This window comes from Papio anubis, chromosome 7, assembly GCF_008728515.1.
Source record: "Papio anubis isolate 15944 chromosome 7, Panubis1.0, whole genome shotgun sequence".
Classification (NCBI taxonomy): domain Eukaryota; kingdom Metazoa; phylum Chordata; class Mammalia; order Primates; family Cercopithecidae; genus Papio; species Papio anubis.
In genome coordinates this window covers 1557212-1583292 of record NC_044982.1, presented here as the reverse complement: position 1 = coordinate 1583292, position 26081 = coordinate 1557212, and the positions used below count along the sequence as shown (strand labels likewise).

The following is a 26081-nucleotide window of genomic DNA, read 5'->3' as shown; positions in this document are numbered from 1 at the left end:
CTGCCAGGACTTAGGCACAGCCTGTCCATGCCACCAGGCCCAGCAGGGCACCAGGAACAGGGCAGAACGACTTCTGCTTTCCCTGTGGCCAGAGGTTCCCTTTTCAGCTCCTTTGTGCATTCTTCACAAACATGTGAAGTATGAATTGTGTGCAAGGCACCTGATGCTCAAGACAAGGAAGAACAGCAATGCCAAGGAAAATACGGGACATTGGGTGCCGCCTGCCAGACCTGGGACAGGATGGGGCCTGTGTCCTGTAGAGCTCTTGGACTGCTGGGGCGTCCAGGGAAAAAAAAAAAAAAACAGTTGCTTTAGAGGCAGAGTCCCCTCATCACCGGGTGCTAGCAGAGTCTAGCACCTTCCATAGTTACATGGCCTGGGTGCTGACTGGCCCTTTCAGCCCCGTGACTTGAATATGCAACAGACACCAGCACTGCCCCATTGTACAGAGGAGGAAATTGAGGTCTGCACAGCCAGGTCTACCTGGCTGGGAGCTTGGCTATGCATCAAACTCTACACCAGGGAGGAGTGGGGAGGGTCAGAACCAGATTTAGCCTTCTGGAGCCCCTGCGTTTCCCCAGGCCCGACAAGGGGGACAAGAACACCCCTCCTCCCCAGGGCACCGGGCACACTGCCAGCCTCTTTGCTCCTCCCCCGCCTGCTCTGACCTCAAACTCTCTGGCTGGATCCTTTGTGGACGGACACACCTCTGTGACCCTCAGCTCCTTCTGCACCCACCTCTGGACGACTCATCCTGAAAAATGTCCGTGAGTCCCCTGAATCCCACTTCCACCAGGATCTCCGTCTCCCAGCCGAACCTTGCCTGCCGGGAGCGTCTTCCTGCAGCCACAAGTGTTGCGAGTTAGGCACCTGCCCCAGCTCAGGGACAGGGAGGGGCACAGGTAGGCTGGTGCCAGACCAGGAGCCCACCCTTCAGAGGGGCCCAGAACCTCCAACATGCAGCTGTGTGCAGAGGGAGCCGGGTCCCTCCAGGCACATCCACAGAGAAAAGGCAACTCTCGGCCTTCCTGCTTCCTGACAGGGCCCAGCCTACAGCCCACAGCGCCCACAGGGAAGCCCCACAGCAACTAGAGTTTCATACGGAGGGAGATAAGAAATTCAAATTGTACAAAAAGGAATCCTTTCATAGACATGGCTCCTCTGATCCCTTCCCCAAGTCCTTGTCTCCAGAGGTAGCCATGGGGCCTTGTCCCCAAAGACAGCATGAGTGTGTTACACAGGTTCAGGTATGCACACAACCTGTGCCCCTGAAACACACACACAGTAACACGAGGCCTGTCCCCATCAGCCCACACGCATGCTCACAAGAGCTGCAGGCACCTCCATCCCACTGTGCCCTGGCCAGCCGCAGGGAGGAACCCAAGGGCACAGAGGAGTCTGAGAGGACATCTGAGTGGGCACTGCCCAGTGGGCAGCGAGGCAGGGCGGCAGGGCTGCACAGACATGAGTGAGTTGCCCACACAGGGCGATGCAGGGGGAGAGCTGGGTGCCTGTGGGGCTCTGCCCAGCAGGCTCACCTGGAGTCCAAAGTCAGCAGCCTCAGTCGTGTATTCGTAGACAGGTGAGGACCCCTGTGGCCGTGGTCGAATGACCTCATCTGCAGGCCCTTCAGTCACCTGACAGGAGAGAATCCAGTTACTTTTGCCACTCAGTTCTCCCAGGGCCCAGGGAGAATGGGGGCAGGGTATGAGGAGGACACACTTCCTCCTGCTCTCACTTACAGAGTGGCCATCTTCAGTTTCTGCATCTGGCTCCCTGGGCTGCAGCTGTCGGCCAGACACTGCAGAGAGAGTGGCTGTCAGTGGAGATAAGCAGGCTGGGGGAGCAGATCGGGGCCCGGGGGAGGGAGCCAGGAGTGTATGTACACTGTGGAGGTGGCATAGTCCTGTCCTGGACACTGGCTCTGAGAGCAAATTCAGGGGCCAGGGGAGGATCCACAGCTATCGGGCTGGAGAGGCTGTGGCATCAAGTCAGGTGGCACTGAATTGAGACTGGACTTATTCCAAGTTGGAACAGATTTAGTCCAAGAAAGTTACTAAACAAACACAAGGTGTTAGTTATTGTATAACCACACCCTGGGAGGATCAGAATCCAGAGTTGCTGGAATGTATTATCTAAAATGTCCAGCAGCCAGCAAAAAATTACAAGTTACGCAAAGAAACAAGAATGTATGATCCATACTGAGAAAAAGCAGTGAATGGAAAGTATCTCTAAATGTCCATCAGTGTTGGGTTTAATACAGACTTCAAAGAAACTATTAAAAGTTTGTTCAGGCTGGGCGCGGTGGCTCACACCTGTAATCCCAAAACTTTGGGAGGCCGAGGAAGGTATATCACCTGAGGTCGGAGTTCAAGACCAGCCTGACCAACATGGAGAAACCCCATCTCCACTAAAAATACAAAATTAGCCGGGCATGGTGGCACATGCCTGTAATCCCAGCTACTCAGGAGGTTGAGGGAGGAGAATCGCTTGAAACTGGGCGGTGGAGGTTGCGGTGAGCCGAGATTGCACCATTGTACTCCAGCCTGGGCAACAAGAGTGAAACTCTATCTCAAAAAGAAAAAAAAAAGAGTTTGTTCAAAACACACAAAAAAAACCATGTTTAAAAAATTAATGGAAAATATGTTAACAATAATGAAGAATCTCATAAAGAAATAAAACTTATTTTTTAAAAGGCAAGCAAAAATTCTGGAGTTGAAAATTTACTACTGGGGTTCACCAATAGATTTGAGATACCAGAAGAATCATCAACTTGTAGATTAATATAAATTAACCAATTTGAAGAACGGGGGTCAGGAGGAAGGCTGACTGAAGAAAAACAGAGCCTCAGAGCATTAACCATAAGATAAAGAGACAGAAGAGAGAGTTGAAGAAGTGATGGCTGAAAACAATCTGCAGAATCCAAGAAGCTCGACAAAACCTAAGCAGGAGAAACACAGAGATCCACACCTGGACGCATCATAGTCAAAATGCTCAAGAGAAAGGGACCTATCACATAATAAGGGCATAAAAATACAACTAACATCTGAATCACATCAAAACCGTAGAGGCCACAAGAAAGTGGAGCAGTATATTCAAAGGGCTGAAAGAAAATGTTGTCAACGAAGAATTTGATATTAAGCAACCTATCCTTCAAAAATAAAGGCAAAATAGTCTGGGCATGATGGCTTATGCCTGTAATCCCAGCACTTTGGGAGGCTGAGGTGGGACGATAGCGCGAGCCCAGAAATTCAAGGCCAGCCTGAGCAATATAGTAAGATCTCATCTCTACAATTTTTTTTTTTTTTTTTTGAGACAGAGTCTCACTCTGTCACCCAGGATGAAGTGTAGTAGCACGATCTTGACTCACTGCAACCTCTGCCTTCCGGGTTCAAGTAATTCTTCTGCCTCAGCCTCCCGAGTAGCTGGGACTACAGGCACGCGCTACCATGCCCCGCTAATTTTTGTATTTTTAGTAGAAATGGGGTTTCACCATGGTGGCCAGGCTGGTCTCAAACTCTTGACCTCATGATCCACCTGCCTCAGCCTCCCAAAGTGCTGGGATTACAAGGCGTGAGCTACCGCGTCCGGCCCAAAATTTTTTTAAAAAATTAGCGGGTCATGGTGGTGCATGCCTATAGTCCCAGCTGCTCAGGAGGCTGAGGCAGGAGGATAGCTTAAGCCTGAGAGGTTGAGGCTGCAGTGAGCTGTGATTGTACCACCTCACTCCAGTCAGGCAGAGCAAGACTCTGTCTCAAAAAAATAAAAATTTAAATTTTAAAAAAGGCAAAATAAAGGCATTCCCAAATGAACAAAGACTTGGAAATCTCATTGCTAGCAAATCTGCCTTACAAGATATACTAAAGAAGCCCTTCGGACTGAAAGGAACTAATACCAGACAGTAAGTCAAATGCACAGGAAGAAATGAAGAATGCAAAAAGTGGTAAATATGTAGGCAAATATAAAAGACTCTGAATATATATTGTCCTCATTTTATTTCTTAACTTCTTTCAAAAACAGAGGATTGTATAAAGCAAGGATTGACAAACTTTTCTTGAAAAAGGCAATATAGTAAATATTTTAAGCTTAACAGGCCACATGATCTCTGTTGTATCTCTGCAGCTATAATACAGAAGCAGCTATAGAGTATAGATAATATGTAAATAAATGAGCATAACTGTTTCAACAAAACTTTATTTGTAAAACAAAAAGGAGGCTGGATTTAGAAGACAGGCAATAGTCTGTGAAGCACTTATATAAGGCAACAATTCGAACACCATATTGTTAGGATTATAACATATATAGATGTAGTATATATGTGACAATAATAGCAAAAAGGAGTGGGAGGAGAGGGTATACAGTTAGCCTTTCATATCAGTGGTTTCTGTGTCCTGAGTTCAATGAAACTTGGGTCAAAAATGTCCTTCCAAAAATTGCATCTCTACTGAACATGTACAGACTTTTTTTCTTGTCATTATTCCCTAACCAATAGAGTATACCAGCTATTTACATAGCATTTACATTACATTAGGTATTACAAGTAATCTAGAGACGATTTAAAGTATTGGAGAGGGAAGATGTATGTAGGTTATTTGTAAATACTACATCGCTTTATAGAAGGACTTGAGCATCCTTGAATTTTGGTATCCGAGGGAGTTCCTAGAAGCAATCCCCCATGGATGCTGAGGGACAAGTGTACCTTGGACCAAAGTTTCTATAATTTACCAGAATTAAACTGGCATTGACTGGGGCTGGGAGTGGGAAGGGAGATTGATTGTAAGTGGGGTTGAGAAAATTTGGAAGGTGATGGAGGTGTTTCAGAACTGGATTGTGGTGATGTTTGCACAACTCTATAAGGTTAGTAAAATGACTGAATTATACATTTACAATGGGTGGGTTCTATGGTTTCTAAACTACACGTCAATGAAACTGTAAAAGAAAAAGGTAATTAACTGTATAAAACAAAAATAAGTCAGCACGGTGGCTCACACCTGTAATCCCAGCACTTTGGGAGGCCTAGGAGAGTAGATCACTTGAGGCCAGGAGTTCGAGACCAGCCTGGTCAACATGGTGAAACACTGTCTCTACTAAAAATGCAAAAATTAGCTGGGCATGGTGGTGCACGTCTGTAATCCCAGCTATTCAAGAAGCAGAGGCAGGAGAATCACTTGAACCCAGGAGGCAGAGGTTGCAGTGAACTGAGATCCTTCCACTGCACTCCAGCCTCAGCAACAGACCAAGACTCTGTCTCCAAAAAAATAATAACAAATAAAATAAAATGTATCTTAGAATTTTACAAATATAGAAGTAAAGCATATGACGGGATGGGGATGGAGTGCAGAAGTTGCTGTTGTGAAGATCTTACATTATACTTGAAGTAGGACAATCTTACTTGAAATTATACTGTAATAAGTTAAATATTCAGAGTATAAACCATAATGCAACCATTAAAAAAAAAAAAGATGTATAGGTAATAAACCAATAGTGGAACTAAGATGGAATAGTAGGCTGGGCACAGTGGCTTGTGCCATAATCCCAGCACTTTAAGAGACCGAGGAAGGAGGATCACTTGAGGCCAGGAGTTTGAGACTAGCCTGGGCAACACAGTGAGACCTTATCTCTAGAAAATATTAAAAAGTTAGCCACGCATGGTGGTGCACATCTGTAGTCCCAGCTACTCAGGAGGTTGAGGTAGAAGGATCACTTGAGCCCAGGAGGTTGAGGCTACAGTGAGCCGAGATCGTGCCACTGCCCTCCAGCCAGGGTGACAGAGCAAGACCCTATCTCAAAAAACAAATAAAAAAACACTTAGATCTCCTTTTTAAAACACTGAAGTAAAAACCGGCAAAACTGAAAGGAGAAATAAATCCATAATTATTATACAATAGGATATTTTAACACTCTTAGGAAATGATAACCTTACAAAGTAGAATAGGGGAAGATACAAAACACTTGAAGTACCCATCAACCAACGAGATCAAACTGGCACTAGGAGAACACTCCAGACAGCAGCCGGAGCATGCTGCTCTCAGGTGCACAGGGGACAGTCACTGAGACAGTCCCCATGCTGGCTCAGAAACCTGCCTCAACAAATTTAAAATCACTTCAATCATCCTAGATCTCTTCTCTGACCCCCAATGGAATCAAGACAGTGTGGCAGAAACACAAATCAGTGAACAGAAAACAAAGTCCAGAACAGCCCCACACTTACATGGCCAATTAATTCTTGTTTGTTTGTTTGTTTCGTTTTGAGACAGGATCTCACTCTGTCACTCAGGCTGGAATGCAGTGGCACAATCTCTGCTCACTACAACTTTTGCCTCCTGGGTTCAAGCGTTTCTCGTGCCTCATCCTCCCAAGTAGGTGGGATTACAGGCATGCACCATCATGCCTCGCTAATTTTTTTTTTTTTGGTACTTTTAGTAAAGATGGGGTTTCACCATGTTGCCCAGGCTGGTCTTGAACTCCTGGCCTCAAGTGATCCACCTGCCTTGGCCTCCCAAAGTACAGGTGTGAACCTGTGTGAGAACACTCCTGACAGCAACCTGTGCATGCCCGGCCAAATTCTTGTCAAAGCAGCCCAGTTATTCCAATAGAAAACAAAGTCTTTTCACCAAATGGTCCTGGAACAGCTGGGTATTTACTGGGAAACCAATAAACCTGGACCCTTCCATCCCATCACTCATGAAAATGAATTCAAAATGAATCATAGAGGTAAACTGAAAACTATAAAACTTCTAGAAGAAAATATAGGAGAAATTATTTACCACCTTGAAGGCAGCAATGTTTTCTTAGGATACAGAAGGTAAGGATAGTAGAAGGAAAACTGATAAATTTAAGTTCTCATAATTTAAAACACTGGCCTTAAGAGCTTTCATTTTCCTCAGAAAATGAAAAGGCAATGAATGTATCTGGCAAAGGACTTGCATGGAGCCCGTGTACAACTCAATAGAAGGAAAAATACTCAATTAAAAATGGGTAGAAGATTTCAACAGACATTTCACAAAAGAAGATGTACGAGTGTTCAATAAGCACAAGAAAAGATGCTCAACATTTTCCGTTATCAGGGAAATGCAAATCAAGACCAACGGAACAGAACAGAGATCCCAGAAATAGACACATATACATAAAGCTGTGATGATCTGTTCAATAAATGGCCTGGAATCCACTGGATATCCATATGGAAAAACATTAATCTTCGCCCCATCTCAGCCACAGAAAATTAATTTCATGTGGATTATAGATCCAAAGTTAAAGGCTTACCAATAAAATTTCTAGAAAATACATAGAAATTACTTTTGGAGTAGGGGATAAATTCTTAAACAGAACACACAAAAAATGACAGATATTGGTCTATATTAGAATTAAGAACTTTTGGCCGGGCGCAATGGCTCACGCCTGTAATCCCAGCACTTTGGGAGGTGAAGGCATGCGGATCATGAGGTCAGGAGATCGAGACCATCCTGGCTAACACGGTGAAACCCCGTCTCTACTAAAAATACAAAAAATTAGTCGGGAGTGGTGGTGGGGGCCTGTAGTCCCAGCTACTCGGGAGGCTGAGGCAGGAGAATGGCGTGAACCTGGGAGGCGGAGCTTGCAGTGAGCGGAGATCGCCTCACTGTACTCGAGCCTGGGCGACGGAGCAAGACTCTGTCTCAAAAAAAAAAAAAAAAAAGAATTAAGTTCATCAAAAAACACCACTAGGGGCATGAAATGTAAATGAGTTCCTCAAAAAATTAAAAATAGAACTACCATTTGATCTAGCAATCCCACTACTGGGTTATATATCCAAAGGAAATGAAATCGATGAGTTGCAGCTATCTTTGCCTAAAACACAGATTGGGCACAGATAGCTGCAATACATTTACCAAGCAAAGTCCTCCAACCCAGAAAGCACAAAGAATTCTTGCAAACCAAAAGACAACCCGATAGAAACATAGGCAAGAAAACACTGGAAAAGTAGCTCATAGAAGAGGGTGTTCAACCAGCCGATGAGAATGTGGAAACATGGCCAGCATTTCTAGTCATCTGCGTAATGCCAACAAAACCACGAGGCGCCATATGCTCCCAGGAGAATGGCTGAAATCTCAAAGTGGAGATTTAGGCGAGGCGGACCACCTGAGGACAAGGCCTGGGGCAGCCGGAACTCCGTCCTGGTGTGGGTTGGGGGTGAGCTGGCACAACCACTTGGAAACAGCCTGGTAGAGTCTATCAAAGCCTGACACGCCTTGCCCTGTGGCCCAGCAACTTATAGCCAGGGGCAGGGCCAAGAAATATGCGCACGTATGTCCCTCAAAAGATGGGTGCAGGAACGTCCATCTCAGTATAATTTGTGGCACCCAGAAACCAGAGATTCAAATGTCCATCAACAGTAGAATAAAAAAACCCTGAGGTATTTGTCCAATGGAACAGTATATGGTAGAAACTATACCTACGTGCAACATGGATGAAGTTCACAAACGCAAGGTTGAGCTAAAGAAGCTATATATAAAAAGCGCTCATACCAGGGGAGCCCATCACATCCAGTTCACAGTCAGGCTCAGGCCAACTAGGGCTGAAGTCGCCACGGGGAGCGGGCAGACAGGTCTCCTGGTGGCGGTAGGGGTCTACTTCCCAACCAGAGGGCTAGCTACTTGGGTGTGCCATGGTTTGTATGCTTTCTCCATAAAAAATTTTAGAATTCTACATAAAATCAAACATAATTATAACTTTTACACTAATAAATCTGAAAATTTAGATCGATTGGATATATTCCTAGAAAACCCACAAGAAGAACCAAACGTGTCCAACCCACGGCCCACAGGCCGCATGCGGCCCAGGACAGCTTTGAATGCGGCATAACACAAATTCGTAAACTTCCTAAAACATTAGGATATTCTTTTGCAATTGTTTCTTTTAGCTCATCAGCTATCATTAGTGTATTTTATGTGTGACCCAAGGCAATTCTTCTTCCAACGTGGCCCAGGGAGGCCAAAAGATAGTACGCCCCGATGGATAATCCAAGCAGTTTTATAACAATTTAAAAATCAATATGGTGAAACCCCGTCTCTACTAAAAATACAAAAATTAACTGGGTGTGGTGGCGGGCGCCTGTAATCCCAGCTACTCTGGAGGCTGAGGCAGGAGAATCGCTTGAACCCAGGAGGCGGAGGTTGCAGTGAGCCGAGATCGCGCCATTGCACTCTAGCCTAGGCAACAAGAGCAAACGCTGTCTCAAAAAAAAAAAAAAAAAAGGAAGAAAGAAAAGAAATGAAAAAGAAAAAATCAAATCCCTTATTTAAAACCGTCCCATAAAAAGAACTCCAGGCCCAACTCCCACTCCGAATTATACTCTAAATATTCCAAGAAGAAACAGTACCAATCTCACACCAACTCTGGCGCCCTGGCCTGGGCTCCAGGGCCTCCCTCCGGCAGTGACGAGGAGGGTCTCAGACCTAAGGCCCCCATCCCTGCCCCAGACCCAGTTGCTGATAGGACACTGATTGGGAAGGAGCATGTCGCTATCCTTTGGGGTGGTGTGCTGGCCTTGGGGACCAGCTGCTCCCTGTCCCCTGCGGTAGGTATCCTGGCCTTGGGGACTGTCCCATGAAGGGAGATGGGGAGGCCCAGTCCCGGCAGTAGTCTAGCTCTGGCCAATGTGCTGTGTGGCCCTGAGCAAGCTCATGCCCTCTCTGAGCTTTCATTCCCTCGTGGATTCGGGGGCCACCCTGCCTGCCCTGAGTGTAGGTTGCTGGGCCATAGACACTGCTCCCCCAGAGGCACCCCCAGGGCCATGCCTGCTCATCCCAAGAGCACCTCTGCCTGCACAGGCCCCTGCCACTCCCTCACTGCTTCAGGGGCCTTTCCTTGCCCTTCTGCAAGATGGCTCACAACCCACGTCCCCTCTGGCTCTGGTCTCAGGCCTGGCAGGGCTGGGGGATGGTGTCTCCTGGAGGAGGTTCTCTCAAGTGAGGGAAGAGAAGGGCAGGAGGTGAGGGCAGGCAAGGCTGGGTCAGTGCCAGGAGGCATCAACACTCACCCCGATATCATCCCACCCCCACATCATCCCATCCCCACCACCTTCCTACTGCTCGGGTGGCCAGGCCCAGACCCCTGGCCTCCATGACCCTCCAGCAGAGCCACAACCTCCGTTTCCTTCACCTGCCAAACCAGCCTTGCACAAGGTGTCAGCCCAAGAATTGTACCCCTGGCAACCCCATGACATGATCTCCTCCACAGGCCCCTTCTCCCTAACCGGGCAGTGAAGGGGCAAGGCCCTGTCTCCCTTCTGCACAGCTCTATCCTGGCCACCTGGGCCCATCTCACTCACGTTGGCACTCAGACACTGCCCCACCACCTGACAGGGCCCTTGCTGCTCCCACCTGGACGCACCCCCAACCTGCAGACAGAACTTGGCCAGCCCCACTGCTCTGCCTCCCAGATGGCTGCCAAACCCTCCACTCCTTGCCCACCTGCCCCCTCCCACTCCCTCCACGTGGCCTTGCCAGGGCTCCCCAGTGCACCCCACAACTCTGAGGGACCACCAGCTGGGGCCACCCCAGCCGCTCTGGAGCTGCCTGGAGCTGCCTGGAGCTCCAGCCACACCAGACCCATGGCAAACTCGTGGTGGGGGTGGTGCCAAGAAAGGGGACAGGAATCTGGCCACAGCCTGCCCACCGCTAAGCCAAGGGCAATGCAGGTAAGCCACTCTCTGGCCTCAGTTTCCCTTCCTGCTCTGCCCAGACCCTGCCCCTCAATCCCCAAGGTGGGTAACAGATGTGAAAACTGAGGCTGGGGGAGGGGAGCCACTTACCCAAGGGGACCCAGCCAGTAGGTGTGGAGCTGGGGCAACTGCCCCAGCCCACCCTTACCTAGCAGGGCTGGGAGCAGAGGAGGGTCCCTGGGTCACTTGGCCCACAGCTGCTCCCCTGCCAGCGGTTGGAGTTGGGGTCATGAGTGGGGAGGGGCTCCCCTGCCTCCGAGACCGGGTGTTCCAGGCCCTGCCCAGCACTCAGGGTGGGGCAGGTGTTCTGAGGCTGCCCAGAAACCCAGCCGCCGCCTCCTCCCTCTGCAGCCTCCCCAGCCAAAAAACCCCACCCGGCAGGCAGGAGCCTGGTTGGGTTGGGGGTGGGGGGCAGCTGCCGTGAGGCCCAAGAAAGGGTCAGGAGGGCAACTCCTTGGAGAAGGGACTCGCCAGGCAGGGGGCACAGGTCTGCTGGGCTGGGGGTGGGCACAACGGTGAAGGGCCCCTGAGCTGGGCACAGCTGGCTGCACTTTCAGATCTCTCCAGGGTAGTCTTGTGGGTGTTGGGGCCGGTGAGGGAGGGTGTCGACAGCAAGCCCTGGGCACACCCTGTGCTGGGAACCTGCATGGGGGAAGGAGGAGGAGGCGTGACCAGCTCTGCTCCTGCTGGCCCTCATGCCTGGTCCTGCCACTGGCCCACGCGGAACAGTCCCCAGTCCCACCCTCAGCACCTGTAATGGCAGTAGCTGTTCCTGCACTGCCTGTGATGGGGATGGAGCACAGAGGTTCAGGGAGCAGCAGACCCGCCTCTGGCCACACAGCTGCGGAATGGGGACCCCTGTGCGGCTGGGCTGGCAGGAACCTGGCCCAGGAACACAAACAGGAAGGGGGAAATCCTGCCCGCCTCGGGATAAGGCTGCCCAGCCAGGCTACCGGCCTCGGACCCACACCAGTGGGGAGAGAGAGGAAGGCCCCCAGTATCCCAGTCCCCCACCAAGAGCACTTCCTCCCAGGCCCGAGATCCTGAGGAAGCCCCGCCTTGGCCCCAGAGTGTGGAGGCGGCCGCCTTTGCCCCGCCCCGTCTCCGTCTCCGGTTCTCCCAGACAGGCTCTGCAAGTGGCCCCATCACCTGAATCATGACGCTGGTTGTTGACAGTCACCAAAGCTCCGCTTCACAGAGGAGAATGTGGAGGTGACTTGCCTGAGCCAGGCCCAGCTGGTCAGGCTGTTGGCACCTGGTTCCTTCCCCAGTGCCTTTCCCCCACTCCCCGGGCCCCCAGTGCCCTGGCCTCAACACTACCATTAACATTCCTGCGGGCGCAAACTTGAACCTTGGGGAGGGACCCCAGGACCCAGGTCAGTCCCTTGCACGCCACGGCAGGTTGGGGTGGTACCACAGTGAAAGGCACAGAGGACACCCACCCTGGCCCAGAAGAGCTGCCTCCCCAAGAACTGGACTATTTTGGGGCAGGGCCTGAGCAGGCAGGGTCTCAGGAAGTGTGTCTGGGGGAGGAGCAGATCCTGGCGGGGAGGTGGGGTGTGGGGGGCGGGGGCGGGCGGAGCGGGAGGGGACAAGGAACACAGGCTGGGGAGTGCAGCAGAGGCTCACCAACACCCCTGCTCCACAGCCGGGTCCGAACTGAGGACTCCCACCAGCCACCAGCTAAATGAGGGTTGTTGGAGGGTCCAGAACAGGTCCATGCGGGGAGGAAGTAGATTTTGCTGAAACAAAATCCAAGTTTGCATCTAAACTGGCAGCCCCAGGGCCCCATCTCCTGCCTCCAGGTGGGAGGGCATGGTTGGGTGCATTTGCAAGTCACCAGGGCCCTGGGGGCTGGCAGGAAGGAGACTGGCTCTCCAGTGGCCAGAAAAGTCCATCCTGGGTGGGAGGAACGGCCCACTCCCGGTTTGCAGGTGAGTGTGCACACGTGTGTGCTCACGGGATGTACGTGTTCAGGTGCTAGGGCGTGTGTGCACTTGTGTGTTTGGCTTGGGCTCCTCCCTCTGAACGCCCCGAGTGAGGCCATGGAGGCGGGAGCCCTGTGCCCACCCAGACACAGGAGCACACAGCCGGCTGCACTTGGGCCTCACCCAGTGGTGGAACTTCATGAAGAAAGTGCCAAGCGGGCTGACTGTCATGAGACCTTCAGACTTTCCTGAGCAACATCCCCCACCCCTCCCCATGCTTCTCGAGATAACTCTCTCGGGATGAGGCCGGCAGAGCCAGCTCTGGCTCTTGCTCCTGCCTCTGTGTCTGCCTCCAAGGCTGCAGGAGGGTGGAGGAGCCAACCTCAGTCCCCTAGACCTAGGAGCTGGGCTCCTCGCCCACCCAGTAACCATTCCCCACTGCAGCCCAGCTGTACCCGTGAGGCTATTCACATCACCCTCTCCCGAAACAACCTTCCGTAGCTCCCTGGTGCCGTCCATGGGTCAGACTGTCCTGGAAGCCTCTCTGTGCCTGCTCTAGCCCTAGCCAACATCCACAGCCTCTCCAGCCCTCACTGTGCCTGCCTGGGCCACGGGCTCTCTCTCTCTGGGCTTTCCCAGGCTGTCTTCTCTGCTGGGCAAATTCACAGACTAAGCTTGACCACCCTGCCATGGCTTCTGGACACTGCCTGGTCCCTGGTCCCCAGAACACTTTGCTCACCAAGCACTCAGAGCCTGGCACACCGTAGGTGCATAATAAATGCTAGTGCGGGCAGTGCATGGGAAAAAGGAAGGAGCTTGTCAGATCTCCTGGAAAAGCCTGGTAAGCCTGAGGGCGGGAGGCTGTTGATGGGGATGGGAGGGCAGCAGGTGGGCCCAGTTCATCTCCTGCTTCTGGAGAAACTGAGGCACAGGGGAGCACACCAGCCACCTCTCCAAGGGATTTGGCAGCCAAAAGGAGCAGCCCCACGCTCCCATCCATCCCAGGCTGGCTAGCAGGAGCCAGTTTCCCTGGGCTGAAAGGCCGGCCCCACAGACGTCCAGGGCAGTGTGACCCTGTGATGGGGCTGCCTATCGCCCCAGGCCCCCACAGCCCACCTCGGGCACCCCCAGGAGAGTAAACCTGGCCTTTGGAAGCAACCACCCTCCACAGACACCCAGGGCCCCTGTGTACCAAACAAGCACAGGGTCATCTGAGGACCCTTCCCCAGGCCCCACGCCCACCTGGGGGACTTGCAGACCTGCGGCTGCCCTGAGTGCAGGTGCGCTTCGCATTCACCTCCCCCTACACCGAGGCTCCTTGCAAACAACAGCCACTGTCCCCTACCTGCCCAGGGCCCACAGCTCGGTGTCCTGCCACACACTTTGTATGGCCTGGGCTCCGCCAACACCCCAGGGGCCAGGAGCCAGGAGAAGGGGCTCCGGGAATTTCTCCCTGACATCCGTGCCCAACCCACTGGCCCTGGCTGTGGGTTGAACTAACACCCCTGCCCATCCATCAGCTGTGGGTCAGGGCTATGCCCAGCCCAGTGCTGTTCCTCCAGCCTCTCTTGCTAGTGGCCTGCTGCCCCCCACAGACCTGCGGAAGAGTGAGGCAAGCAGGTACCCGGGGCTGACCAGGAAGGGGGCCAAAGTGCAGGGGCTGGGCACAGGAGCCACTTACCAAGGAAGCTACAGACGCTCTCCCAACTGGCCCAGAAGTGAAGATCCCAACTGGCCACCTCCCCCTGCCACGCCCGGTTCCTCCCTCCACAGCTCCTCCCCCCATTATCCCGCCTCCGCCTCCGCCTGCTCCTAGGGCTGGCTCTGGACCCTGCCAGGACCTCCACGTCCCACCAGAGGGAGTAGGCGGGTCCCCTGATGGGCCAGGAGCCAGGCCAGCCCTCAACACTCACTCAGCTTCTTGGAGCTGGGGACCCCACCCTGAGTGCCCCCCCAGCCTGAGCAGCTGACTGCAGAGGAACAGACCGCTCTGAGTCACACAGCCAGCCCAGTCTGGTGAGTGCCTTAGTGCGTGCCAGGTCCTGCTCTGTGGACAGACGTAGGCCTGAAGCAGGTCCCTCCCAGGCAGGCTCTGCACAAGCCCTGTGTCTCAGTTTCCCTATGGGTGCCAGGATAGAGGCTGGCCCAGAAGGGAGGAGAGGCATAGCCTAAGGGCAGGACTGAGCCCACAGGGGGCTGGGCCAGTGACCTTGGGGCCTGGTCATCTGCCACCTGCCTGAGCCCCCAGGGCAGCCAACCCTGGCCTCCTTTCAGCCCTCAAAGCCCAAACTCACAGCAGCCCCCACCCCTCGAAGCACCAGGGTATCTGGTAAGCAGGGTGTGGTGGGGCTCAGGAACCAGCATTTTTTGAAACAGGGTCTCTCTCTCTCACCCAGGCTAGAGGGCAGTGGTGCGATCATGGCTCACTGCAGCCTCAAACTCCTGGAATCAAACCATCCTCCCGTGTCAGCCTCCCAAGTGGCTGGGTCTCCAGGTGACGCCGCCATACCTGGCTAATTTTAAATTTTTTTTGTAGATACAGGATCCTACTATATTGTCCAGGCTGATCTCATACGCATGGGCTCAGACGATCCTCACGCCTTGGCCTCCCAAGTGGCTGGGGCTGCAGGCACACACCAGCACGCCTGGCTAATTGTTAAATTTTTTGTGGAGACCAGGTCTCCCTGTGTTGCCCAGGCTAGTCTCAAACTCCTGGACTCAAGAGATCCTTCTGCTTTAGCCTCTCAAAGTGCTGGGATTACAGGTGTGAACCTGCGCACTGGCCTAGCTTTTTTTTTTTTAAACAAGCCTCCCATCCTTCCCAGTCATTTCTGGGTGGTGGCTGAGAAACATCTGAGTCCCATGCCCCCAAGTCCCCCACTATCCAGAGCTCCAGCTGCCTGGCCCACCTCCTGGTCACCTCACCCTGCTGCACCCTGGGCCCTTAGCCCCCACTCGTCTTTGCTCTGGGTGGCCAGGAGGCTTCAGCAGGACACAACCAACTGTGCTATGTGTAGCCCCACTGGGATCCCAGGGTGCCAGCCCTGTGCCCATGGCCTGGGTGGGGACCTGCCTCCAACAGGCAGTCTGGAGCAGGCCCGCACAGCTGAGGCCCAGCCCAGGCCTCAGGGGCAGCGAGGGGTCAGACCCGGCCTGGTAGGTCAGCGACGGAATGGCTTGCACCCACACCAGGCCCCAGTGGCATGGGAAGAGGTGGGAAGGTGCGGCTGAGAGGGCTGCCCCCGCCACGGGGTGTCAGGGTGGCCTGAGGCGGGCACAGAGAGAAGGGGTCCTCAAATAGGCCAGAGGACTTCAAGGGCGGGGAACGCTCTGTCCCAGCAGGGGCACTGGCCGGCAAATGGGGTGGGAGAGGCCCCAGGGGCTCCTCAGTCCCGAAAGGCAGGGACCTGCTCCCAGGCCCCTTCCTGGCCTCCCCCCATTGCAATGCCCTAAAAAGGGTGACACAAAAACCTAACGGTCACAAAGGTAGAAAACGACTCTATTTACACGAAGACAGAAAAGCTGGCCAGGTCTGCTCCGGGAACACTCCCAGACAGTTCTCACCTGGGAACGCTGTTTACATGTTTACCACCTGACACCCACACTAGCCAGGCAGGGCAGGGCTGGCTGAGTCAGCACCGTACCTAGAGGCCCAGCCCAGCTGGAGTGGGATGGGAAGGGGACACTGATATAGAGCAGGGCCATCATGACAAACACAGCACTGACCCCCGCAAGAGCCTTTACTGGGGCCCCCACCCCAGCTAGGCCCACCTCACAGCAGCCAGAGGGAGGCGCCCTGCAGAGCTGGCCACAGCGCCGGCCACGCAAGCCCTTCCCGGACCCTCGCTGCAGTGTGGCGAGTGTGGTCCACCAAGCCCTGGAACACATGACCGAGATCTCCTCCTGGCGCACCCTCCCCAACACGGACTGCCATGGGAACGCACCACACCCTGCCCCAGGCCCTCTCCAGACTCTCAGCACGTGCCACTGGCTCTGCCTGGGGCACCTTCCCAACTCAGATCCTGGACTCGCTACCCCACCAGGCAGTCAGCACCAAGCCCTCAGCTACAGAGCCCCTGGCGGTGGGTGCCCACAGCACGGTGCAGACACACAGCAAGGGAAGGGGTCAAGCTGGAGACCCTGGGCTCTGGCTCAGGACCACTTACTGGGAAGGGTAAGAGCTGGAGAGCCACGCTTCACACCCTGCCCCTGTTGCTACCCAGTCCCAAGAGGGGCACACTTGGCCACCAGCAGGCGGGTGCTGGGCAGGGCCTAGCTCACCTGCCTCAGTTCCTGGGGACCCCCACCTACCAGACCCCTGGCACCACGTGGTGGGACTCAGTGGTCAGGCAGGTGTCTGATCAGCTGGAGGGACGGCAGGCAGGGCATCTGCTGAGCCACCACATCACGGACCCTGAGATCCGGCATGTCCGGTGATGTGCACTGGACAGCTAGTCCCGGCTCAGAGCTGTTACGACCCAGGATCAGCTAGGGGTCGCCGTGGGAACTCGGCTGCTGGCGGGGGCCAGGCAGGGCCGAGGGCAGCGGATGGTGAATCAGCCAGGAGGAGGCCAAGGCATGAAGCTCGGCATTCTCAGGGCATGTGTCACCAAGGAGCCGATGGTACTGGCTTATTCAGGAGCCAGGCCTGCCAGGCAGCAGGAGCAGGCCGAGGACCGAGGGCTGGAGCCCTAAACAAGGGGGCCTTAACTCCACCCAGTGGGGCTGAGTCATGGGGCCTCCTGCCCACCCACACGCCGTCACCTGACAGCCCCTCCAGCTGGCAGGGCTCACACGGACATAGCCCAGTGAGGCTCCCCAAAGTGTCCCGCCCCTGCCGCGTCCCGGGCATCCCCAGCTGCCCCTGCTTGGCTATACCCTTTGCAGTGTCCAGGCAGGGGTGTGGCTTGAGATCCCTTTCCGGACTCCTACCCGGAACAGCCTGTGCAATTGCCTACCGTCCCACCACCGCCACCCCTGCGGGAAGGAGTCCCTCCCAAGAGCTCTGCAGAGAGGAGGCCCCGATGCCACTCCCACCCTCACAAGCACACACTGGGTCAGCAAGTCCAAGTCTGCGCAGCACAGCTGGCAGGGCAGGGACTGGCAGCCGGAGGGGAGGGCGGTGGCTGCAAATAACTCTGTGGGCCTCTGGTAGGTGCAGGGATGGGGGATCACCGCCTCCCGCCCCAGCCCCTCCCTACCCCCTGCCTCCTGGGCCTGGCTCCATGTTTCCATTTTAGAAAGTACTTCTGACTATTAAATATTTATCCGAGCAAGGAAGTCCTTGGCTCCCGGCCAGGCTATGGCTTCCAAAAAAAGAAAAATAAAGGGAAATCTGGAGGCTCAGACTGAGTGCAGGTGGGGCCTGGTGGAGACACCCTCGAAGCTCACAGCATGGCCGGGGACCCCATCACCCTTAGAGGGGATGGAGAGGAGCAGAGGGGCATGGCCCGTCCTCCCTGTGTGTCCAGTTAAGACTCCGCTAAGCTCCCTCCAGGCTACCTGGCCTCCATAGCCCCCGTGGAGCAGCTTCCTTCCTGCCCAAACTGCCCTAAGACCTACGGGGCTGCCCGGTGCCCTCAGGACAAAGCCCTCCCTCCAGCAGCTGGCACTGCCACCTCTCCGTCCTCACCCACCCGTCCCAGATGCACTGGGTTGAACACCTTGCAGGTCCCTGCCTTCGCCCTCAGCCTCTGCAAGCTCCTCCTGCTCTGCCTCTGCTTCTTTTTCATGACCAGTCCCAGTCTCCATTTGGGCCAGTTTTCCTCCAGGGAGCCCTCTCTGGCCCTTCTGTGCCCCCTGCGGCTGCACTGGCCACAAAAATAGGGTTCACGTTTGTTGAATGAGCAACGGGTGGATCCTTGCTCTGCTGAGGTATGACCTCCCAGGTCCCAGGGCTCCCGGGGTGGCTTTGAGACCCGGAAGGATGGGTGAACAGGCAGCCAGCCAGACGGGAAGCACTCCCACAGCTCACACCAGCCCTGAGCGCAGGGTGGACCTCTGCCAGCCAGAAGACCAAGCTGGGAGAATGTGTCATTCTACTCCTGAAGTGGGTGGCGGGGACCCCCAGATGGCAGTGCCCCCCACTTGCTGGGGTTTGGGGGCCTTTCCTCCCCAGCACCTATACTTCTCCACACCTGGCCAAGCCAGCCCCCAGCTGAGCCTGAAACACAGAGGCTTTCAGCATAGGTGTCACAAGAGAAGGACACAGAGGGAGCCAGAGTCTAAGGGAGAGCTGGGAGTGAGCCCAGCAACCCAGGGGGCTTCCCAGAAGAGGCAGCTCCTAGCCCAGCCCAGGACAGAAGAGGTTGGCCAAATGGAGAGAAGGCAATGAGGGCATTCCTGCTGTAGGCCCAGCCACGATAAGCCCAGATGGGAGTGGACACTCAGCTTCCTGGGCATGGAGAAGGCCAGGAGGGAGGGGGCTCCCGGGGCATTGGAACTGGAGGCTCTGTGGGCTTGACCCTCCTGTCTACTTCTGAGCCCCACCCCCTTCCCTGAGCTGCATCAGGTGGGCACTCCTGAGGTTTGGGGCAGGAGCCAGAGGCCAGCAGGCAGCCCAGCCTCCCTCCCTGGTGGTTCAGCTTCCGTTTCCCCACCAGGGAAAGTGCTGGGGTTGTTAGGAACACACTTACAACATCACTGTTGGTGGCTTCTGAGAGGCCACCTCATTGGAGGGCACTCCAGGATGCCCTCTGCTGCCTCCTCCTCAGGGCCCATTCCTGCCACTAGCGGCCACAGAGGGGCTCCTTTGCCTGCAGTCACCCTGCCTGGTGGGGCAGAGCAGAGCCAGTACCTGTCAGAACAGCATGTCACTGACCAAAGCATGCAATATTCTGCTCTGGCCCCTAAAAGCCCAGGGAGTCAGTCGCTGCCTCACGGTCCCCAGCCTCAGTGTCCCTGTCTGCAGAATGGGAATACAGCCCTCCCTCAGTGTGGACGACCCAGTCAGGGAGACACTAGGGTGGTGACAGGCCCGCCCGCACTGTCACTTGGCATCCCTGGCTGCATGGCGCTAGCAGCACAGGCAGCTGCGATCACTCCCGTCTCCGAATGTGAGGTCCTGACCCACATTTGCAGCCCAAGGCCCTGAAGAAGGCACCAGCAAGGCACAGAACAGGCAGACCACCTCCACAGCTGCCCTGCTTTGCACCCTTCTTGGGAAAGGGCCCAGCCATCTCATGACCCCCATCCCAGAGGAGAGACCACCCACACATCTTCGCATGATGTCACTGCACCTGGGGCCTTCCCAACACGGTGGTGCTTTCTTGGGGTGTCATTGTGGGAGGTGCTGAGGCCAAGCCAGGGGCAGCAGGTGTAGGGTGGGGGCCAGGGCCGGGGAGGGGTTCCCTGTCTCCCCAGCTATCGGGGATCCAGCTCTGCCCCTGGGAAGGAGGCAACCTGCCCCTGGAGTAGGCAAGGGTGTGACACCCAGAGCCCGCTGGGAGTGAACGGGCTGGTGTTACAGTCCGCAGCGCTGCGTGGGGTGTTCCCAGCAAGGCCACCAGGGGGCAGCCTCGGCACAAAAGCTGCCCAGGAGATGGCTCCCTGCTGGGCTGGTGCCTGGTGCGGCTGGCAGAGGGCAGGTTTGAACTGGACAGGAAGACTAGAGCAGGGGAGAGTCCGCCCATCTCCAGCCTGCTGAGAGGGGACTGCCGGTGAAAAAGGCCTGGACCAAATCCAGGCTGGGAAAGGCAGTAGGTGGCAGGGTGCTTGTCAGGAATGCACATTCCCAGGCCGCAGGGTTGGGGAGGGTCTGGGAACTGGCGTGCTGGACAGAACTCCCAAGGGCTCTGATCTTGTAAGTCTCCTACCAAAGCTCCAGTGAGAGCCACTGACCTCATTCCCTAAGAGCAGATGGTTCTGTAGGCTGGACGCAGGGAGGGACTGCCTCAGACAGGCTGGGAACCACGAAGCCAGCACAGGCCTCTGTGGAGGCAGGGGGTGGATGAGGTGGTCCTGGACCCTGCAACTTGGGAGTCTCTGGGTGCCCCTGAGCGAGGAGGAAGTGGAGAGGAAAGGCTGTGCAGGGAAGCTGGGGGCAGGGTAGTGGTCCCATGCCTTGGGGCCCCGCCCTTCTCCCTCTGAGGAGGTCAACCTGCAGCCATGTGGGTAGGGCCAGTCATAGTGAAAGAGGAGGGGGGCTGGGGGCCTCCAGCCCACCGGGGCCATCACCCTTCCGCTGCTGAGCCCAGACACCTTGGACTCCCTTCTGCAACACCGTGAAGCAGGCGCTGTAGGGGTCTCCCTGCTCCAGAGTCCCTCAGACAAGTCTCCCACCCTAAGTGCGCACCAGATAAACAGACCACATGAGGGGCCTTGGTAGTGCCTGCTGCGGCTGGGGGGCATGCCCAGGCCAAGGGCACCCCTCTGCGCCTGCAGCGTGGCACCATTAGCATTGACCTGTTTTCCCCAAGGAGTGGGGTCCAGCCTGTGCCAGTGCTGGCACAGCCCAACCCCCTGGCCGGTGGCTGCCAAGGCCCTGGGTGTGGTCAGGCTGCAGCAGCATAGACCTAGCCCAAGGGACTGCCCCCCCACCCCAGCCCTGCCCTCCAAGATGCTGAGACACCCAGGCCCTGGAACCAGGCCCAGTGCAGGGACAGACACACAAAAAGCAGCAGGTACACATTCCGTAGCCTGCGGCTCAGAGGGAGGCTACTGACCATCCCTGGGGGCATACCAGTGGGTAGCACCCACTTTCCCTTGCCCAGCACTGAGGGACCCTGTGGCCTGACTTTGACCCCATTCAGGCCCCTCACAAGGCCCCAGACCTCAGGCCTAGCGCTGCCACAGCCTCCACCTACCCAGCGACCCCACCACACAGCCACACAGTAGACGCTGCCCAACCCTGCCTAGAAGCCCCGGACCAAAGTGGATAGCCCAGACTCCCGGACCAGCCTGGCTGCTCTCCCCCAAAGCAGGTGAGAGGGCAAGCCTGGTGCAGGTGCCCCGTGTCCCGGCGGCCCCGGCTTTCATGCCCCATGCAGACACCAGCCCCGCTCCAGAGCGCGGTAGCACCTCCCAGGAGGCCGCCTCTCGACCAGACAGTGTCCCAGCAGCGGGGCAGGAGCGAAAAGGAGAGATAGACAGGGACCGCGAGTGACAGAGGGAGTGCGCGACAGAGACGAGTCAGCCACCGAGAAACAAAGTGAGCGGCTGAGACAGCCCCAGAGGCCGGGAGAGGAGCAGGGACCGAAAGTCGTGGACAGGTAGAACGCGAGGCACGGGAGAAGAGACTCCAGCGGCCGGGGAGGCCCAGAACAGCGCGCGAGTCCAGCCGGCATCCCCGAGTCCCCCGCCCCCACAGCCCGCACTGCGCGCCCCCGGACACGCCCCGGCGCGCGCCCTCGCGCGGAGCCCACCCGCCCCACGGGAGCTGGCTGCAGGCGGGGAGGGCGCACCGCTGCCGGGGGTTCCGGGCCAGGTAGGCAGCACCATGTGGAAGCAGTCGCACATCGCGGCGGCCAGGCGGTGCGGGCCTGCCGGCCCGTCGCGTCCAGTCGCTGGTCCCAGCTCCGGCGCACCGGGCGGGCGGGCGGGCGGGAGCCGCGCTCTGCCCGGCTGCCCTGCGCTGCCGCGGGCGGCCGACCTCAGACTGCGGACACCGCGCGCCAGGATACCCAGCAGCACAGCTAGGACCCCGCCCGGGTCCGCCCAGCCCGGCCGGGCCACTGCGGAGCGCGCTCGCGGGCGGTGCCGCCGGCCTCATTCAGCCCATTGGCTGCCGCCGCCGCGGCCCCGCCCCTCCCGGCCAGGCCCCGCCCCGCTCCGCGCCCCCGGCCCGCCTGTCGCGTCCGCAGAATTAACTTTGGATTCCCGCCAGGGAGCGACCTCAGGATCCCCGCACCTAGGCTCCTGGACTTGCCGCTGTCTTCACCTCCCACTCCGGGGGAGACAGACACTTTAGTCACAAGCTGGGGTGGGGGGCAGCCTGCGGGGACAACAGTGGTCGCGGGCACCCCAGGAAGTGACCCGGCAGCAGAAGGACAAGACAGAATTCTGCAGGGGCTGGGGGTGGCCGACACGAGAACGCGGCTGAGAGCGTGCAGCGGGAACAGGGCGCCACGGACAGGGCTGCGGGGTGGGCGCTGCGTGCGGGAGCACCCAGCGCTGGGGGGCCGTCCTGGAGCCAGAACCCCGCCCAGAGTCATCCTTTCTACTGATTCTAGTCAAGAGCCTAGGGCCTAGGACACAGCGGCAACCAGCACCCTACTGGCCCTGCCCCAGGGGCTCCAGGTCTGGTGTAGACACAGGCAAGACTGCAAGGATAAGGCGTTCTGCAGGGCGGAACTGCCCTGGGGGCGGGGGAACGGGGGTCCTGGAAGGCTCCTGGCAGTGTTAGCTGTGACCTTAGGGGTGAGGTATGAGCCAGGCAGTGTAGGAAGAATGTTCTGGAGAGAGGGAACAGAGTAGTGTGTGTGCAGAGAATGGGGGCAAAAGGGCTGGTGTTGAAAGTCAGGCCCAGTGGGCGGGGGCAGGGCAGCAAGGCTGCTGAGGGGGCTCCTGTGGGTAGGAGGTGCCACCTAAGGCTCCAAGCAGGGTCTCTGAGCTTGGTGAGAGCTGAGGATAGACTGCACAGGTGGCTAGGGGTGTTGGCATGGGGCACAACTGGAAATACGAGCAGTGGAACCAGGGCTGTGGTGTGGGAGGGAGTGAAAGGGTCCCGGGATATTCGGGCAGAGCGGACTTGGTGAGGACAGAGTGCAGAGGGTGGGAGCCTTCCTGGGATCGAGCTTGGGCACCACACAGAGGCAGCACACCTGTGGTGTGGACAGGGAGGGCAGGGGCCCAAGGCAGTTCTAAGAGTTTGGTGACACCCGGCCTGGTGTAGACCCGAGCTGGGCACACCCCAGAAGGAGTGGAGTTCTGCAGGGATTATGGGGGGAGGCAGGGCTGGAAGAGACCCAGGAGAGGACCACCACCACCAAGGAGTTGCTGCCTGGCAATGTCCACAGGTGTGGGTCAGATGCGGGACACACACACACACACGGACACACATACAGATATACACACACACATACATAAAGACAGAGACACACACGGACAGAGACATAGACACACAGATCCATACACAGGTACACACACAGACACACTCAGACACAGACACACAGACACATACACAGAGACACACACAAACACACATGCTGTCTCCGTCATACACACACACACACACACACACACAGACACCTTTTCCTGGGGTGGGAAGAGGCCAGGCTGTACCGGAAGGGCCAGGCAGGCAACACACTCATAGACAAGATCACAGACTCACCAAGACACAGACACAGGCCACCTGGGATATTGGATACACTCAGAGACAGCCTCATACACACTCAGGCCTGCACGCATGAACACCCACACCAGGACACAGACCCACGCACGTGCACACATACACACAGGGCACACACATTCCTGGGCTCATTCGGAGACCACGCACAGCCAGCGGGCCCAGGTGAGCCACCAGGGCGCGATGACTCACTCTAGACAGTTCCCGTTAGCCGCGCTGCAGCCACTGGGCAGCCATCCAGCAGCAGGTCAGACGGACGCCAGAGCCACTGCCGGGAAGAGGCCCTGGCAGCCTCCTCATGAGCCCAGGCATGGGGGGCACAATCTTCCCCCTCATGTGTGGACCTGGCGTGGGTCTTACCCCCAGTCCTCGCAGTGTCCTTCTTTCAGGGCTGAGCAGTGTTGCCTGGGGTCCAGAGGCCCTGAACTTACCTCCCTCCCCAGGGACCCACCCCGCTCTGCTCACCCGGTGTCAGTCACTCCCTGGGCACAGGGAGAGAGCCACTAGGGTGCCTGGGTGCGTACACCTCTGTGTGTGTCCCTGACTGCGTCTATGCCTCTGCCTGGTCTGCTGGGGGCTTGGCCTGCCAGTCCTCTGTGTCTGAGTTTGACTGCAGGGCCTGGGAATGAGGGGCAGCTCAGGGCACTCGTCCACCTTTGTGTCTTCCGCCCCATTAGGTGTGTGCCTTTGACGAGGTCCTGTGGCCCCCTGGGCCCCCATCCAATTGAACTGGCCCCTCTCCTGATTGTCTGGCGTGATCTGCACAGGGCTATGGGGACTCCCCTCAGCTTTGCGGGATGGGTGAGGATGGAGCCCTGGGTGGGGAGGCCAGGGCTGCCCCCGACATGTCCCCGTCCCTGGGCTACTACCTGCTGCCCCTGCCTCTGTTTTCCTTCAGCAAGACGAGAGAGCCCTCCAGGGCATCTTGGTGGGGACCAAGTGAGAGCACAAGTTCAGCGGGGCGTCACAGGAGTGTGGGGACCCCACACTCGGGAGGACTTTGCCCTGGTCCTGCCCCTCAGCCTGGGTGGCAGAGAACTTTACCTAGCTGTGAACACTGGGCCTGCCCACCCCTGGCTGAGAAATGATCCCAGAGCCAATCACAGCTTCCCGGGTCCAGGAACTTGGCCTCCGCCCTGCATGGGGCTGCCCACTTCCAAGGTGGGCACAGACACACACGCGCCGCTGGGCCGTGCTCCCCTGTGGCCCCAGAATTCAGGATGGGGTCTGGAATTCAGAATTCAGGGCCCAGAATTCAGGATGGGGTCTGGGCAGGGCCTGCTCCACCCGGAGGCCGTTCCTCCCTTCTCCTGCCCACTCTGAGACAGAGGGCTGGTGACTCTCGGCAGTGGCCTCTGGCTCTGCCCCGCCCTGAGTGCTGGGGCTGCAGTCTGGCTGTGACTGTCAGGGGAGCTGGGGACTGCCCCTCCCACCCTCCTTCTGGGGGTCTTCTCCTAGCTTGAGGGTTAAGCTGAGAGTGTCCTGAGTAAGACACCTTGGGGTGTCTGTCCAGAGAGCTTCCCCACCTCAGGGAACTTGGGGTCCTGAGGGCTCTATCTCACTCCAGATGCCTCTGGGAGGGCCTGCAACTTGGGCAGTGTATCCCCACAAACGGGCAGGCTGCGGCTATGTGTGGCTGGGGACTGGCTCCCCAGGGGCCAGCCAGAATCCCTCCACCTGCACACCAGGGCCTCAGCAGCTGAAACGGGGCTCCAGGGTCACAGCTGTGGCAGCATGGGAGAAGGTGAGAGGGGCTACCAGCCCCCATCCCAGTCCTTCCCCACCAGCTGAAGCCTGCGCTCCTGTCAGCACACCCAGCTCCAGTCTCCTCCCCATGTGCTCCTCTGGGGACAGACGCCTGGCTAGGGAGGACCACAGAAGTGGGCCTGGACTCAGGAATTCATGCCCCCATCCACAGCTTCACCAGGCCCAAGCCCAACTCACAGCCACCCCTGGCACATACAAGGCCCCACACCTGCTGCAGGTGCCACCCCCCGGGAGAAGGCGTCGCATTCACGCAGCCTCCACCTCTTCCCTGGACCACCGAGATGGGGACACCGGCCCAGCCCACTGGTTGCCCACAACCTTCCTGAGGCTGGGTGCCAGGGCCTGGGGTGTAAGCCCTGGCGGGGTCTGGGTGAGAAACTGAGGCTCCCCAGGCCCTGAT

General features: G+C 56.8%; 1 protein-coding gene across 1 annotated transcript in view; it reads right to left on the bottom strand.

The window, feature by feature from the left end:
- The window catches only part of AHNAK2 (AHNAK nucleoprotein 2), a 39569-nt gene extending 17365 nt beyond the window's left edge, over positions 1-22204 (bottom strand). The window contains 4 exon segments of the mRNA XM_009212382.4: positions 739-840; positions 1539-1637; positions 1743-1801; positions 22032-22204. Coding sequence (XP_009210646.4) covers positions 739-840; positions 1539-1637; positions 1743-1801; positions 22032-22086 — 315 coding nt within the window. The 5' untranslated portion in view covers positions 22087-22204.
- Between the last annotated feature and the right edge of the window lie 3877 nt (positions 22205-26081).